Source organism: Astatotilapia calliptera, chromosome 9 (genome assembly GCF_900246225.1).
Source record: "Astatotilapia calliptera chromosome 9, fAstCal1.2, whole genome shotgun sequence".
In the NCBI taxonomy this organism is placed as follows: Eukaryota; Metazoa; Chordata; class Actinopteri; order Cichliformes; family Cichlidae; genus Astatotilapia; species Astatotilapia calliptera.
The window spans coordinates 1958782-1977746 of record NC_039310.1 but is presented as its reverse complement, the minus strand read 5'-3'; the positions used below and the strand labels follow the sequence as shown (position 1 = coordinate 1977746).

Below are 18965 nucleotides of genomic sequence, written 5' to 3'. Positions count from 1 at the left end.
CATTCTGAGTTTAAGACTGTCTTTTACAAAACAACTGCACTTAAACTAGACTAAGCCCATTCGCCAATTTACTGCAACAAGTGGATATGGATGAAAAGCTATTGTGTGAAATGCATGTTTGAGACAACTGCGGCTTTGGTTTTTGCACCGCAGAGTGATGTGAACACAAACAAATACTTACTACGCAGAACATCAGTGCAGAGCTTTACGAGATGTTCGTCTGAGGGAGGCTTACCCTGGAACACACAATTACACTTTGATTCAGCTGAAGCCACTCTGGGACTTGGAAAACATGCTCTGGCTCATGCCTGCAGATTTAGAGGATCTTCTCAATGCTCAGTTCTCCATCTTCATGTAGCTCACACACACTGACAGCAGTGTCACAGTAACTCCCAACCCTGACCTCTCCAGGTGTGGCAGGAAAGTGTCCTTTCTCCAACATTTTTCAGTCCTTTTTTATTCTCACTGCTATGGTTGTTAACATCAGATAAGAAAGGAGGCACACTTACAGGTTTGCCAGGATATCCCGGTTGGCCTGGTTGGCCCGGTTGGCCTGGCGACCCATCCTGTCCGGGAAATCCCCTGGGACCAATGACACCCATGTGGCCCATGTCACCCTTCTTTCCATCGGGTCCTCTGGGGCCCGTATCACCTGTCACTCCTTTCTGAAGCAGCAACAAAAGAGCACAAAAAAGTCACACTCTAAAGAGAGAAACAGTAAAACTGATCTGCAATTACTGACTGCTAAACACTTTTTCTTAACACTCCTAACAACTGCATAAGCAGATAAATAATACGAAGGCTTGTTGGAAGGTTGTGTAATAGGTAATAACAGTGAACTACCTGGGATACTGTTACCTGTGTCAAACACAGGTTTGTCCTCATTCAAAAGCCTTTCTCTTGTAATGTAAGAATTTAAAACATCGTAGCATATCAACATTGGTGTTAGCTCGGCAGTCAGACACTGCAAACTCATCCTCAATCTCAAATCATTTTTGGGGCGTCCATGAGTGACACGCAAGGTCTCTTTTGAGCTGTTCCAGTAATAGTGAGGTGGGTATCCCAACTTGCCACATGTACACATAGAATGAGATTTTTTGATTTTTTAACATTCACGGTGCTGTGAGAAGACATTTGAACCAAAACCACAATAGTTCAATAGCACTGGTGCTCTGTCATCCTTCATTCCTCTCTGCCTTGCTCCATTCAGTCCAATATTGCAGCAGCCGGTCTACGAAATCTTTGATACACCAGTGGCTCTGACAAAAACAGCAGCATTTGACACCCTGGGTGTGAAAACATGTTAATACAGCAACTTTCATCCACATGGCTCGGACATACAGCTTTTACCTCAGTCTTCTGACATCTGCTATACCAGGGTGTAATAAAACCTTTACAGCTTTCTTAGTTTAGATCAAGTCAGTTGGAAACAATAAAAGTTTCCAACGCTAGCTAGCTGAACAGCTAGCTAGCTGAAACTGATCGAATCTGGTATTTCAACTGACAGAATTTGTGATAAATACAAATGCTTTGTCAGTCAAGAGAAACTAGTTTCTGTAAACCTGCCTAAGAACAAGTACAATGACTTTATAGGCTGCTGTTGTTGTCAACCTGCAGGTGTGCCACGCACGGGCGAAAGGTTTGGCAGATATAGGTGTAGGGCAATGACAGTCTTAAAGGAGCTTTAGTAAACAGTGAATAACAGTGAAGCTTTGCATATCTGCTTTTCTAATGATCAAAAAGCAGATATGTTTTGATGTCCTACAAATGGCAGCGACTGAGGGAAGTTGTATCTCCTTAAATTGTGATTCTGCAGACAGTAGAGTAAGTGTTTGATTTGCAGATGTGTGCATCTTAGGGAAAGAGTGCTTTTGTGATGTATATTTCTGCCCGGGGGCCCAGATTTCCACAGGCCTGAAGGTACTGGCTCTGTAAGTCTTTTATAGCAGCCATGCAGGCTTGACAGGCCTTCTCACTGTGGTGCAGAATAAGACAGAATGGATTATATCTAATACCGCAAAGTCTAATTCGACAAACCTCTCCTTTCCATCCCCTGGGTCCCACTTCGCCCTGACGGAAGAAGAAAAGAGAGTGGGGAGGGAGGGGAGGACGAGAGGAGGGGAAAATAGAGAAAGACAGTTAGAAACTTCTGCTTACATCAAAGACAGTATGTCAGAGAAACTACATGAGCTGCTCTGCATTGCTGATGCAGAACTGCTCTTTTCTGTCAAACCGATGACTTAGATTGGTTATTGTAATGCATTTTATAAAGATTTTTCCCCACCTCTTTCTCTTTGTTGTAATGTGATGAAAATGTGGATTTCTTAGCCCCTAAAAACACGATCCAGTGGTAACCACAGTTCTATAAAGCTTCTACACTGCTGAATTACAGATAGGTTGGTATGTTCCATTTTCCATGAAATGCTTCCCTTTTTGCTCCAGACTTCCTCTTTCTTTCATGACCAGGTAATTGATTTCAATCATTTTAGGAAAGAAACTCTAAGAAACCTTACTAAAGCCATAATGCCAGGGGCTTACAGCACAATCTGCCAAAGGAACTTTCTCAATCACCCGCACTGCTGATGTAACAGGAAGAAAATCAATGTGAAATTAAGGTCAAAAACCCTACAGACATCCACTCAAAGACTCGAGAATGCATCCAGCAGTGCGACACTGTTGGTGTTGGGAAATGTTCATGCATGTTCAGTAGCCGTTTCTGTTTCTGCTCAAACTGCAGCTCTTTGTTGCTTTCTATTCAAGTCACTGTGTGGATGCACTTCACACAAAAACTGAGCTTTCCAGTCAAAGGACTCACAGCTTTTGTGGTTTCAGTTTTACAGAATTCAAGAGTTTCAGTTACCCTTCTTTGTCATTGGTCATCAATCAGTGTCCACAAGTGTTTCATCATTTTTTAGGTTAATAATATAGACCAAACACACAAATCCATAAAGCTAATATGAACAGCCTTGCAAGACCTTGCAGCTTACACTTCGTAGAATAATTAAAGAGCCTTCAATTGAATTATTCAATGAATTAATGAACAAAACAGCCCATGTCTTGTGTTGTTAAAATTTAGTCTAGACGGAAGGTCTTGTTTTACGTAGGGAATGTTTATTGTAGCATGGATAGAAGTTTAGAAAGACAGGATTGAAAACTGCAAAAAAATAACCCCTAACCCAACATCTTTAATTACCCTACATGTTGAGCAATGTAAAATGTTCAGCTCGGGAGACTCAACGTCCACTACAGCAGTTACTCAACTCAGCAAACTAAGGTTAATGTGTTCAGGTTCCAGAAATTCTCAGCAGAATTAACCCCGTGGCTATCACAAAAACCACATACAAATGTACACACATAAATATTGTGTAATTCTGTGTAATTATGGTTGCAAAAACCACCTCTGTGCATTTGTATTTTGACTTGAATCAATGCTCCAAACAAAGCTATTGAGAAATCTGACAGATAGCATTATTACTATTGTTTATTTTCTGTTGCAGTAACATCATGTGTGTGTGTGTGTGTGTGTGTGTGTGTGTGTGTCTGTGTGTGTGTGTGTAGGGTCTTACTAAAGAATTATAATTATGGATTTAGAGTCATTCCAAGTAAAGAGCCAGTGCTGTCAAGAGGGATAAAGGTTTTTAAGTTTGCTGCTTTGTTACTTTACCTCATTGGTCTCTAAAAGCTTCCTCATAAATGCTAGCACTGAATGTACGCAGTAAACTCCACAGACTGTGTGTGAAAGGTATTGTAGCCACCATGATGCCACCTGTTGGAGCATCAGTGATGGATTTTTGGACGTCACCAGCTAACACTAGCAAGCTAATTTAGCAAGCTGTAGCCATAAAGTGCATGGGTGCAATACAGACATAATAAGGGTCAGTAACAGACTAATCAATGACATAGTATGTTGCACAAGAAACATCCCTTAGGTACCAAAGTGACAGCTTCATCACTTCCTCTTGGGAAACAGGGGCACACCCGCCCTTGTTCCCTCGAACTACAATCATATTCATTTTAGCCAGCAGGAATTAGGAAGTGTGTCTGAAGACAAAAATATCAAATTCATTTCAGAGGTGACACGCTTGTGATTCACCGCTGATGCATTTAGCCTAGAGTGCACATCACATGGAGGCTGGGCTATTCTCGACACTAAGGAATTACAGAGTGTGAACATTAAGCTGCATGCTGAGACATTCATGTGTCTCCAGTGTCGCACGCATAACCACACAGCCGTGGCTCAGTGTGATGCAACATGGCTGCTGCAGTGCACACACCTCCAAGTTTACTGTCAAATCCTTGTCTTGGAACGTGAGGGGCAATGCCTCAGGGATCAATACCTACTGATAAACACTTCAATTACATAGATTAGGTGGAAACATTCTGATTTTTATGTTTTCTTATTGTGTTTATTGACATTCATTAAAGATGATAATTGCAATGTGGAAAACATGCTAGTTCTATTATACTGCCCTGCTTCTCTAATCTCATTTCACCTTGTTGCCAGGAACAATCATCTGCCAACAGCTTGAAAATACTCCCCAACTACAACAATTCCATCTATTCAGCATTAGCAGTTGTTCTGTCTCTGCAGCTGTTTCTTGCCTCTCTCTGATGGATAACGGAGTGTTTCACAATTACATCTAATAGATTTCTTCTTATAGTAAATATCATGTAGATCTCCTATTGTTTGTTTATTACAAACAATACTTTACATGGCTGACAGTCAGTTCTGCGTTCCACCCAGGAGTGGTTCTTCAGCTCCTGTATCTAGCGAGCTTATCACTAGCAGGCCTTCCTCCATGTCACGATAAGAACAACAAAGTAGCTAAATTATATTTATCTGCTTCAGGTTCCACATGCTGATATTACTCATGTTATTAGTAATACTTCTGCTTTTTCTTCTTTGACAAGTCACAGCTGCCAAAGCAAGTATGTGAACAAGCTATCTTGGTAATTAGTGACTTGTTTACACATACGTCAATATAAATTCACACGTTATTTTTGCTTGTGTGTTTTTTAAAGATATATTTGTACATGTCGTTCTACATCTGCGGAGCATTTTACACAGAAACAAATGAACCTGAGAGAAAATAGCTGCTAACGGAGCAACGAGAGGTTTCTCCATGTATGACTGATGTTATTAGACATAGATAAAATATCATTAATTTTACCTCCCTGAGCAAATCAATCATGGTGTTGTGTGAGCTAAAGTTATTAGACTGAGCTGTAAAATGTGTCTTTTTATTGCACTTCCAGCAGTCCTAGAGCTGCTGTCTGTCTCTCTAATCATCACCTTCAGATTTGTTCGCCAGTTCACGCCATCGAAACCTGTAAACTGACCATTGATTTTCAGTTAAACGTCTGTATTTCAGCCTATTCTGACACGGTGTCTCCTCTGGGCCCTCCTCGCTGTTGCCAAGAATCTGAACTGTGGCACTGTGATCCTCAATAATGTGGATCTTAGCTTGAGCCTGAACAACGAAGCTGGCTGGGGCTTTGCCACGAGGGCCCCTGGAGTTTGTCTCCAGGGTCACTTATCAAGGCATATTAACTCAGCTTAGTCACCTCTCTCTGAGTGGCTGTTGAATATGTGCTTCCAGACTAGATTTTATGATTCTTTGTGTAAAGCACTGTTGCTGTTTTACTCCCCTCTTTTTCTTTTCGGTGTTACTGTGTTTTTAATGTACTGTTTTCTTTTAGCAGAAATCCATATAACACTTCTCTTACAGAGGCTTTTTAAGGTGCTTTATAAGATCACAATCAGGCAGTAAGTAACTCATGATGAGCATGAATGTTGTGATAATTCTCATTCTCACCCACTTTCGTGGTCTCTTAAAAAAGTATTTAGAGTTTGGTGGCTTGTTGGTGGCCAAATCAAACAATTCAAAAATCCAAAAACAATTTCAAACCTTTGCACCCAATTGTTGTTTTCAGCAGCCACTAAGCATGTATGCTGTGCAATCATTCCACCGTTTGAACAGTACAAAGAAAGCCTACAGTTACAGTCACATTCACGATGGATGTGTGCAAACGTTTGACCTGATCTGTAAGGACTGTAATGACTTTGGGAGAATTTCTATGAGGGCTCCAGTTTATTAGCTACAGATAGCTAAAGAAAAGAAATTCTAACAAGATACTGGTTTGGTCAAATTTCATCAATTCTCTATTTTTCCCCAACCTAAACTAGTTTAAAGTAACCTCATGATGTAAGCCTAAATTAGCTCCGTGTAAGTCCCATCCCTGTGTCCTTGTGGGGACATTTGGTTCAAGTAACTGTGCACACACACACAAGAAACACACATTTTGAACACAGTGTTTGAAAACATAAGCTCCGCTGCCACCCAGTGGAAGCAGAAGGATTCTACACTCACCGACACGCCGGGACTCCCGAGATCTCCGTCTCTGCCTCGCTCCCCCTGCAAAAGAGATACCTCATCATTGACTGGAGGATTGTGTGAATTTGTTTGCATGTGTGTGGGGCTGAATGTGTGTATGCACTGGTGTGTGCCTGTCAATGTCTTCATTTTATATGTGTGTGTGTGAGAGAGGGACAGGGGGAGTGGAGAAAAGGTCATGATTACCACTAGCAGCCAATAAGGGAAAGCCAGAGTGAGAAGGGATAAGAATTGGCTGCTGGTGACCTTTAACAAACCTGACTTTTTTATCTCATTTGTGTGGTTTTCCAACCACATCCTGCAGCAGAGGAAGCACCCAGAGGAGCTTTCTCTGTTCCTCTGGGCCATCACTCTGTCTGCCATTAGTGCATGTAAAAGCAACCAGTGCAGACAACAGTGGCTGCAGCAAAGCTGAGGTTTTATATTAAAGATCAGCTTACATTAGACATCTTTGGCCTCTTACACTTGCTCTAAGAAACTGGAGCTACTTAAATATACTACATACTCACTGCAGTCCAATGCAGTCATATTAGTGAAGTAATCGCTTGAATAGTTGCTGCAAACATCTTTGTCCGCTGTGTCATCCTGTCAGAACAGGGTGTTCAAAATGTTCTTATTAAAATTAGAAGAACTGAGGAAAATCTACCAGTTAAAGCCTGTATCAGAGAACACTCAGTACTCATGCTATTTAAAAAAGTGATAATTAGTTAACAAGCAAAAGCTCTGCTGTAAAATAATGTCAAATAGATCATCTGTAACACTATATCTGATTGTCCTGCAGGTTCAAAATAAATTAAATTAGATGATGTCTACCTGTGTAAACCTCTGATGTCCACCTGTGTAAACCTCTGATGTCTACCTGTGTAAACCTCTGATGTCCACCTGTGTACCTGTGTAAACCTCTGATGTCCACCTGTGTAAACCTCTGATGTCCACCTGTGTAAACCTCTGATGTCCACCTGTGTACCTGTGTAAACCTCTGATGTCCACCTGTGTAAACCTCTGATGTCCACCTGTGTACCTGTGTAAACCTCTGATGTCCACCTGTGTAAACCTCTGATGTCTACCTCTGTAAACCTCTAATGTCTACCTGTGTAAACCTCTGATGTCTACCTGTGTAAACCTCTGATGTCTACCTGTGTAAACCTCTGATGTCCACCTGTGTAAACCTCTGATGTCTACCTGTGTAAACCTCTGATGTCCACCTGTGTAAACCTCTGATGTCCACCTGTGTAAACCTCTGATGTCCACCTGTGTACCTGTGTAAACCTCTGATGTCCACCTGTGTAAACCTCTAATGTCTACCTGTGTAAACCTCTAATGTCTACCTGTGTAAACCTCTGATGTCTACCTGTGTAAACCTCTGATGTCTACCTGTGTAAACCTCTGATGTCCACCTGTGTAAACCTCTGATGTCTACCTGTGTAAACCTCTGATGTCCACCTGTGTAAACCTCTGATGTCCACCTGTGTAAACCTCTGATGTCTACCTGTGTAAACCTCTGATGTCCACCTGTGTAAACCTCTGATGTCCACCTGTGTAAACCTCTGATGTCCACCTGTGTAAACCTCTGATGTCCACCTGTGTAAACCTCTGATGTCTACCTCTGTAAATCTCTAATGTCTACCTGTGTAAACCTTTGATGTCTACCTGTGTAAACCTCTGATGTCTACCTGTGTAAACCTCTAATGTCTACCTCTGTAAACCTCTGATGTCTACCTCTAATGTCTACCTCTGTAAACCTCTAATGTCTACCTGTGTAAACCTCTGATGTCTACCTGTGTAAACCTCTGATGTCCACCTGTGTAAACCTCTGATGTCCACCTGTGTAAACCTCTAATGTCTACCTGTGTAAACCTCTGATGTCCACCTGTGTAAACCTCTAATGTCTACCTGTGTAAACCTCTGATGTCTACCTGTGTAAACCTCTAATGTCTACCTGTGTAAACCTCTGATGTCCACCTGTGTAAACCTCTAATGTCTACCTGTGTAAACCTCTGATGTCCACCTGTGTAAACCTCTAATGTCTACCTGTGTAAACCTCTGATGTCCACCTGTGTAAACCTCTAATGTCTACCTGTGTAAACCTCTGATGTCTACCAGTGTAAACCTCTGATGTCCACCTCTGTAAACCTCTAATGTCTACCTGTGTAAACCTCTGATGTCTACCTGTGTAAACCTCTGATGTCCACCTGTGTAAACCTCTGATGTCTACCTGTGTAAACCTCTAATGTCTACCTCTGTAAACCTCTAATGTCTACCTGTGTAAACCTCTGATGTCTACCTGTGTAAACCTCTGATGTCTACCAGTGTAAACCTCTGATGTCCACCTCTGTAAACCTCTAATGTCTACCTGTGTAAACCTCTGATGTCCACCTGTGTAAACCTCTAATGTCTACCTCTGTAAACCTCCAATGTCTACCTGTGTAAACCGCTGATGTCCACCTGTGTAAACCTCTAATGTCTACCTCTGTAAACCTCTAATGTCTACCTGTGTAAACCTCTGATGTCTACCTGTGTAAACCTCTGATGTCTACCAGTGTAAACCTCTGATGTCTACCTCTGTAAACCTCTAATGTCTACCTGTGTAAACCTCTGATGTCCACCTGTGTAAACCTCTAATGTCTACCTGTGTAAACCTCTGATGTCTACCTGTGTAAACCTCTGATGTCCACCTGTGTAAACCTCTAATGTCTACCTCTGTAAACCTCCAATGTCTACCTGTGTAAACCTCTGATGTCCACCTCTGTAAACCTCTAATGTCTACCTGTGTAAACCTCTGATGTCCACCTGTGTAAACCTCTGATGTCTACCTGTGTAAACCTCTGATGTCTACCTGTGTAAACCTCTGATGTCTACCTGTGTAAACCTCTGATGTCCACCTGTGTAAACCTCTGATGTCCACCTGTGTAAACCTCTGATGTCTCTGATTTCCTTGTCCTCTACTGCTCAGTGGGTAAACTGTTGTTTCTCTCCATAACAGTGTAAAGTCCTGACCCTGGTATGCAGCACCAGCTGTTTTCATCTGACATGATGCCACATAAGTAAAGCTGGAGATGTACCGCCGATTAACCAATCACGGGACTCAATGAGAGGTCAGGACCACTGACCAAAAACCTGACATTCCCCTTCCCAGGAACAACAGTATCACAACTGTTTGTTGTTCCCACTTCACGGCGATATACCACGCCACAAACAAACACATGAAACCATTGTGCTAAAATCTTTTTTTCAAAACTGGTTTTATCATAATGCTAATGCTGTAGCCAGTGAGCTGTCGGTGTAACCTTTGGCTTTTCTCTAGTTTCATGTTTCTGGCCCCGTCTGCAGAAGCAGAAGGCAGAGCGTCGCTCTCTTTGCTTTTATATTCATGTCATTGTTGTTTAACATTTATTAGCTGAAACTTTGACTTCACATTCACATATTTACCATATTTGAATACTGCCCCTGGGTATTTAAGTTTGCTAAAAACTATGTTGTTATGAAACAGAATGATTAACAGGGTACCTCACTTTTTCTAGATATTTTAATAACCCCGCTGCTTCATGAATTAGCATGGCACATGTGTTTTTGTTGAAAATGATTCAGAAACATACCTCTAGGCTAACGGTTGTTTGGCCCTAGAACACGATCGATGGAGTGCTGCATCACTAATGCTGTTCTTTAGTTAAGCTAAACCTACTTGTGCTGAGATGGAGCTTAGAGTCTGTGGAGTCATGATGGATCGTATGTTCTCATGAAGCTGGTTAGTTTGGATGTGATTCCACACTGTGAATGAGTGTCGGGAAGAAAAGCCACCGACCGTACCTGTGCTCCTTTGGACCCAGGTTCACCTCTCTCCCCCTGATGACACAACACTGAGTGTTAGAGCACGCCCACGTTACACTGTGGCGACAGCGCGAAGACTTAACCAGAGAGAAACAACATGTCCTGTGGATTGCACACTGCGCATCAAACACAGCCGTATGTTCTGGATCAGGGCTGTTTATTGTGTCTTTATGTGTCTGGGCATCTGCTTTTGAAGTGTGAAGGACAACCTTCAGCACCATTAAAATTAATCATGCCATCTAAGCACAGTATGAATAATACATCAACAAGCATGTATTATGTTACGCTGTCAACATTTCCACAGTACAGCTTGTAAATCATGTAAGCTCCTGACAGTTAGAGCCATAAATCATTCATCAAGTGCTGCCTCTGCTGCCTTTTCAAGACTTCATTATGGACAAATAAACCATGTTTTTTTGTATGTAATTACACGAGTTGACTCTCACCTTATGACCTTTGAACCCTGGCAGACCCATGGCCCCTGGCAGCCCTGGAACGCCTGGTTCTCCACTTGATCCCTGAGAGGGTGAACATTTCAGTGATGTGGGAGAAAAGAAAAGATGCAGAGAATGTAAACCAGGTCTGTGATTGTTTGGTGTCCAGCACAGAGCCGACACATTAAAGCCAGGATCTTTGGAACGTGGTCAATAAATACCTCGGGCTCCAGATAATCATCAGCGTAGGTAAACGTGGCTTATAAAGATATCTGAGCGAAGACATTTCAAGTGTTCCTTTGCTTGTGAAATTATCATTTCTAAAATGCTGAAGCAAATTGTGCTTTGAAGGATGACACCTTGGAAATAACAAAGGTACCTGTAATTAAGCAGCAAAGACAACTTGGGTTCTTTTTTTAAACGGTTGACATTTGTGGGCGTAATTCTTCAGTAACATGTTGCTTAACGAACAAGCGACATAAAAAGTGCTGCTGTCACTCAGCAGGAAGATCCAGGCTGGTGAAATAAGTACGAGCTGACAGCAGGAATGTGGGTTCATGCTGAATTATCAGACTGTCACCTTTATGTAGGCTGGAACTGCTGGAACTGGGAGATTGTGCAAATATCGTCATGTTTGCTGTATCTTTGTGTTAGGCAAACACAGATGAAACTTCACTTTATGTTGCTATTGTGTTTGAACCTCAAACACCGAATGCTTAGGTTTAGGATTAGGAAGCAAAACTACTTGGTCAGGTTTGCTTCATGCTTCAAAAACACAAATATATTATAAACATTTTCTTGTGAGTAGATTGGCCTGTTAAGTCCACAATGCAACAAGCAAAGCATGGACATGTGGATTGAGCCCTTGGTTAAAAAAAACTGGTGAAGTCGATGTCTTGTTTTAATAATATATTAATGAACTGAATTCATTTCAACACTAAACTATTCATAGACATGTGAGACGTAATCTGATGAAGTAATAAATACATTTAGCATTATTGTACAATTTTGAGTCCACTTGTGCCGCAGGACCCACCAAAGCACATTGGAGGCCTGAATATCAGGCAGTGTGTTAATGTTTATACTTGTGCAGATCAACAGACGTCTCATCTAGCATCACGTTTTTGTATTTAATCTCAGCAGGAGTCTGCAGAACAGGTCATGGGGACATGTCAAAATAAGAAAACAACAAAAAGTGTTAATAGACCCAACAGCGACTAAAAAAACAGAAACATAATAGAAAATGCTTAAAATGGCCTTTTTAGCAACGCTAAGAATGACGTTATATGGCAGTGCTTAACAGAGTTACTAGACCACCTGTCATAAAAACATTCAAGAAACCCCAAATATATTAGAAGAAAAAAAGAATTGTTTAAAACTGAAAATGATATTATTTATTAGGCAAATAACAAAATGAAACCAGTAAGCAGTCCTTATTTTCATATAATAACCATAAAAGTTCATATTTTACATGCCTTCCTTTGGCCTTGATAATAGCTGTCATTACTGCTGGCAGCGTTTTTTGGACTTTCGATAGTATCGTTTATTATTAAGGTCCAAATAGTTCCAGGCTGTTCCCGGACGCTGGCTTGTTTGCTATCTTTGAATCCATTGCATCTCAAATCTGTGGATTCAAGTCACACTTCCATTTCCAGTGTTCCTTTTTACTGGTCAAATAGTCTTTGGAAAGCTTTGAAGTACGCTTGAGGTCATTGTCTTTTTGGTATATGTACCATGACCTTCAGTTTGAGACTAGGGCTACGTCCACACGTACACGGGTATTTTTGAAAATGGAGATTTTCCGTTTTCGTTTTAAAAAATAATCCCGTCCACACATAAAGGCAGAAATGAAGGAAAACGCTGCTATGAACATGCCAAAGCAGCAGGTGGCGATATATTCCTAACCGTGTAGAAATGTTGGCCAATCAGAAGTCTAGAAGCCTCGGTGGGAAATAGTAAACAAAGATGGGGCATAGAAGCAGAACCGGTCGTCTGTGTGGAGGGACAGTAACTGTGTGTATATGTAAGCATTTAAACACTGCAGAGATTACAAGTAACAGTAACAGTATTGTAGAAATTCATTTCACCGAAACAATAACGTGGCGCACAGTGTGACGTCAAAAAAGGCGCACATCTTTGACGCTGCGTTTTCTTCGTTTTCTCCGTTTTCCTCGTCCACACGTAAATGCAAAAACAGAGTTTTCAAAAATATCCACCCTGGCAGGCGTTTTTAAAAATCTCCGTTTTCAGTGAGCGAAGACGCCATTTACGTGTGGACGAAAGGTGCAAACGCATAGAAAAATCGGCGTTTTCAAAAACACCTGGGTACGTGTGGACGTAGCCTAGGAGGGCATGCCATGATGCACTGAGATGCTGTGTTGGACCTTCTGGTTCATTATACCTTCAGTTTTCACTCATTTGCTCTCACTGTTTACATAAACGGCTTTTTTGTCGACATAAGCGCAACACAAAGGTAGCCCCCCACTCACCGTCAGGCCTGGTGGACCAACAGGACCAACCACTCCTGGATCTCCACAGCTCCCCTAAATGAAACACACACAACATCCGTCTGAGCGTACTGCTGAGGGTCATCTGTTACCCACATTCTCAGCTCTGATGCAGTTTTTGAAGATCAAGACAGGCACAAGGGTCATGGAGGGCACATCAGTGCATGGCTGCTATTTGCATTCATATAGCTGCACATGCTGCAAAGGAGATGAGTGAAGGTGAATATAAATCACACAGCACAGTGATTCATCACAATCCTCTCAGCCAGTCCCATTACTGTTCTCGTCCCTGTTAACCAGCTGTGCTAATCAGAGTAGCACATCACAAAAGTGTCTGACTAAATTTAGAGGACAGAGAGCTTTTCCAAGCACCAGTGCTGTCAGTGCCAATGTGGGAATTTGAGTATTACAAACACTGTGCTGCTTGCAAGCACTATTTTAATGCTGCAGCTGGTCGATATGGAGTTGATTGCGCTTACTTTTATGCCGTCTTCAATCGCAGAACTGAATTAGCTGAAAGAGGTTTTATGTGCTGCACCTTCTGTTTGGAAGCTTCACCAAGCAAAACTACAAAAGTTGCTTCCTTTTTAGGAGCCTTATGTTTTCTTAAGGATACAATGTGCATAATTTATATGACTACATTTTCACATTCACTTCACATTGTCATCCTATATTTAAAGAAATAGAGAGAAGCGTGATATTCAAACCTTTCTCAGAATCTTACAGTTTCCTGGTCATGTTTGTGCTGAAAATGTTAATGTATAAGAGGTGTGTGCTGTAGGCATCTACAGTGGCTAACAATAACACTAGCTAACACTAATATTGCTTTCCCATTGCACCTCTACTATAGTAAACACTGCCACAACTGTGCTTGAGTACAGCACAGTAACAAATGAACTCAGTCATCTGTTTAGCTTGATTGATGAATTTAAACTTAATCTTAGACCTCGCGGTCACATCCACTGGTTTCAAGCAGAACAGTGATTTGGTTATAGTCATCTAAGCGTTCACACGGTCACACTGTGACGAGTGAGAGACGGCTCAGACTTGTGCTGTTTGGCAGGGATTTCAAATAAAATTAAATCTTTAAGTTAACGTGTAAAAGTTCCTCTCAAGGATCAGTTACTACTTTAGAAACATGGCAGCACAACATATCTGGCTTTGTGAAAGGAGAACTCAATAAATAGCTCATGCTCTGCATACTTACATCTATAACAACATGATTATGAATCTCAAACAATTCTACTAACAGATGCCCCTGAATCAATACAAACTAAGCAGACTGTCCAACCCCAGCTCCTCGTTTCTCATCACGTGTTCCTGGTATATTAAGAGGCCCTCGGAAGTTTCCAGGAATTTAATGGGGTGATGCGAAGGCAAGGAGGCCTTCACCTGCATTCGCTGTGCATGTAAGCCTTTACAACAAATATACTGGGCTCAGTACAGACTGCTTTAATGATACAAGTCTAATCTCACTGACTAATGTCTATTTATGTTGCCTTACAGATAGGTTGGCATGACCACTTTATCAAGCAGCATTTTCCTGCTCAGCACAACAGCAAAGAGGCCATTTTCACCTTGATATGCATGAAATCATCTTCTACCCCTCCTTTCCTTCCATCTTTGTGCCATGCATGCTGTGCTGAGTATACAAATTCCAAAGGGCTAGGAAATATGCATTTCAAGGTCAGAGAAATATGAACGTGTCCTCATGCCCCCTGTGCTGGTCTCTGTGAGGAGCCTCAGACTGATCTAATTTCTGAAGCTTTTTCACACAAGTTTAAAAAAAAAACAGTTTTTGATTTTGAACAATCTGGTTTGAATTTGTCTCTTTGAAATTATCCAACTTTACACAAGTGCAATAGCAATTAGGCTTGTGTAATTTGTGTATAAGCACCTAAATGAGTTCATAGTGTGAAGCCTAATTCTGCACAAATGCTTTTGCTGTAAAGAAATTTGAGTATCTGCACATTAAGAGTCAAAAGTATGAACCATCTTTGGCATTTATTCAGAAACATCTACACACTGATTCCAAACAGTTTGACTCCTGCTTAGAAAAATGCGCTTTTCTCCACGGGAACATCAAGAGGAGAGGAAGGGTGCAACATCAGAACGGGCTGAGAATAGCCAAGCGGCTGGGGAGTAGCAGGCCATTAGCATAATAACTAATTAAAAACATTCAACACACAGACCTTGGGACCATCTCGGCCAATCTCTCCAGGCGGCCCCCGGGGCCCTGGGGCTCCCTGGATGGAGACAAACATTAGGGGGAGGGGGAGCAGGATGGGGGTGAGAGAGCAAGGAAAGGAGGAGGAGAGAGAGAGAGAATGAGATGAAAGAGACAGACACAGCGCTTTGGGCTGAATGTGACAGAGTGCGTGACGGCTTAGTCAGGAGGCACTGAGGGAGAAATGAGATGGCTCAGGTCCACTCACACCAGGAACACACACACACACACACACACAGGGCATCTACATTTGGACAGTGGTGTGCGTAAACACACACAGAGTTTGCATATTCAACAAAGCATTCTGCTGTATCAAGAGCGCAGCTTGAAGCTGTGTGTTAGCTGCTCTATCTTCCCACATGCCTTCACAACAGGAAAAAAAAACACAAATAAATTCTACCATCCTGAAATATGCGAGACTGTAAGGGAGGAACAGGCAGCAGAGCTCTTTTATTAACAGTCAAGATAGGAAAAGGCAAAAAAATACCCAATACACTTATCGCTGTTACTGCTGATTCGTGTGTCTGCAGATACAGGCTGCAGAAACGGAGCTGGAATTGATCTGTTTCTAACTCTGTTATGTGTTATGCTATTCCAGTAAATATCTGTTTATTGTCAAATAGAAATTTGATGTTTTACTTTGTATTATTTAAGTTTCTCCATATATTCTGGATCATCCATTGAATGTAAAAAGCAGTGATTGCACGTGGATATGCTGATGTCACAAAACCAACTCCCAAAATTTGGGATACTTTGTAAAATGCAAACATGATGGGTGCATTGGGGGTGATTTTAGTTATGTCGCAATCCGCATCCTTCGGGGGCCATCAGCTGTCAGCTCAGAGTTACTGTGTGTTTGCAGACAAATGTGAAAATCTAGTGTCAACCCTGCAACTCTGCTCGCAACCAGAACAAGGAGGTTTTTGGTGCAGCACCTTCTGTGCAAAGATTTTGTCCAGCAAGCCAGCAACCTCCAAAACCAGTGCCCACCAGTCAGGGAATGACATTTTTCTTTTGGAACATCTCAAATATTATCCCCACCTGGCCAGTGGGAAAGAATGCAGGCTTAAGGTACTTCACCTGTCACAACCAGAGGCTACCTGAATGTATTTACTTATCCAGCAAGTTGGAGGAAACACATGACTGTACATGATATATAAGGAGCCAAAGCACAAACAGGCACGTTGGAAATGCCAAACATAATGGGTGTCAACTGGGTCAGCTAACAGTAAGTTTGAAATCTCTGTATATTTTATAATCACAAGAATGTATGTGGTTGCCTAGTTACAAGGGGTGGCTCATCCCGCCCACACACTTTCCTCCTCCCTCTTGACTCAGTGTGCGTGTATTTGTGTGTATATGTGTTGTGTGTGTCAGATAAGTCAGAGGCCCACTGCAGGCATAACGTCATAGCTGGGTTCTGTTGTACTGACACAAATAGGAAGAGGAGGATGAAGACTCAAAGATGAAGCTGGTGGTTGTGGAAAGGTGACCTTTGTGCAGCCTCACATTGTAGAGCAGTCTGCAAAAAACAGACCAATGCAGAAAATATCTGCCATTAATCTCATGTCTGATTCAGTTTTCTGCAGTGTAGATGTGTCCTTAGGTCTCAGCGCGATTCACTGAGACCCTCCCTCACTCCAGCTGTACTGTCCCACTCTGGCCATAGGAGGGTGACAAAGCTGTGAACAACGTGTCCAGCCATTATCACTGAGCAGCGTGTGCTCTCCAGGCTCTGCTGTAATTGCATTTCTCTGTGTGTAATCTTGTTTACCAGAGGGGGGGTCTCCATACTGTGTGTACAGCTATAACCCACAGCACATGCTGGTCTGACTTTTGGTCTACAGCAACAGGCACTTGCAGCTTTAATGATATTGCCAAATAAATCAGTGAATGGATTCATAAGGATCCGTGGCTAAATTAATGATCTCATTATGAGCTAACCGCAGGGACGGCCGTGTTCTGGAGATGGCACACATAAAACTGCACAAAGACTCATTCTGAGTCCGAAATATTTTGTTTTGCAGACACATATGGTGAAAAAATGATGTTGGATACTGTGATTCTACACAGCAAAATCTCCAGTGTTAAATTAGCACTGGAAAATAACTCAAAATGTTAGAAATATTCCAGTGTTAGAAAATCAGCACTGCTCAGTGTTAGCCATTGTTAATCTTCAAAACTGACTAGGTTACTTTTAAACATATAACACTGTCAAAAGTGTTAATTTAACACTCAACAGTGTTGTATTTAACACTTAGGGGTGTGGACCCATATAGACACTCTCCAGTGTTAATTTAACACTGGAGATTTTGCTGTGTAAAAGTAGGAGCCTCTATAGACGAGAGAAAAGCTAAGACAAATGTTTTGCTGTGATTGCACTTTTACAAAGTAGCCTAAGGAACTATGTTCACTGTGGTATTAATATCTTAAACTCTGAGGTTTGCAACCCTATATTTTTAAAAGAACAGCAATAAGGTCTTTTTCTGTAAGAATACTAAACAGCTGTTGATGTGTGTCAGTTTAAATGATTAGAGCATTTATCCCCTAATTGCCAAAACTTTGGAGAATAATTTTATATATGGTGTATCTCAGCGGTCCCCAACCTTTTTTGCGCCATGGACCGGTTTATGGCCCACAATATTTTCATGGACCGGCCTTTAACCCTTTAAGACCTACCATAGAACCAAGTCCGCCAGAGCTTATATTATATTTTTACATGCTGTGGAGCCATTTTTGGGAGCATTTCAAGTTGCTATACATCAATACAACCATTATAGCCCAAACTTTAATAATATGTCTGCATTAGGTGCATAGTAATTACATAAATTGCAAAAAAGTGCAATAAACTACAAAAAAATTGAAAATCGTTTTTGTTTTTTTAACATATATTTCTAGTTAGAGAAATTTAAGAGGCTTATCCCTCAAAACTGTAAATACAAAAAAGTTACACAAACTAGTTTCCCACCACAGGAAATTTATTTTGAGTGTCTTCATAGTTTTATTTTTGAAATACACCAATTTTTATATACTGCAGGAAAAACGAAAATAAATATTATAGTGCAAATTTGCAAAATAACAGCATATGCATCAAAATAAACTATTTCCAGCAGTGCAATATGAGTCCTAAGCATCCCAGAAACGACACAGAAAGTCATAAACTCAAACATAACTTTTTAAAACACATAACAAGTAAAACACAAGCTCATAAGGCCCCGATCGTAAAAAACTACATTTCCGCAAAATGACGTCACTTCCGGTTTCGGGCAGGTCATGCGGTCATGTGATAGTTCGCGCTGATGGACGTAGGAAGTGTTACAAACAGCTGATGGATCGGCGAAGCGTGTTTCTGGAATATCATGTTTTTGTTGCTGCAAGTGATTTTTATGCAGTTTTTGCAAAGCTATATGTGGAAGGAAACTGTGACCTAGGACAAGCTGATGGCATAAGATGTAAGTACAACTCCTCCAGTTTCATATGCAAAAAAAATTATTGCGCTAGCTTACTTGGTTGCAGAGCTACCGGGATTTAAAAATAGTTACGCAAAACAGAGCGTGCCCGCTCCGATCGGCTG

The 18965-nt window shown here is 41.4% G+C and overlaps 1 protein-coding gene across 1 annotated transcript in view; it reads right to left on the bottom strand.

The window, feature by feature from the left end:
* The window catches only part of LOC113029812 (collagen alpha-1(XXI) chain-like), a 76458-nt gene that overhangs the window by 6208 nt on the left and 51285 nt on the right, over positions 1-18965 (bottom strand). Inside the window, exons 22-29 of the mRNA XM_026180828.1 lie at positions 15357-15410; positions 13147-13200; positions 10670-10741; positions 10203-10238; positions 6372-6416; positions 2038-2070; positions 510-665; positions 182-236 (exon numbers count right to left, since the gene is read on the bottom strand). Of these exons, the coding sequence (XP_026036613.1) occupies positions 182-236; positions 510-665; positions 2038-2070; positions 6372-6416; positions 10203-10238; positions 10670-10741; positions 13147-13200; positions 15357-15410 (505 nt within the window). The remainder of the gene's footprint in view (positions 1-181; positions 237-509; positions 666-2037; positions 2071-6371; positions 6417-10202; positions 10239-10669; positions 10742-13146; positions 13201-15356; positions 15411-18965) is intronic.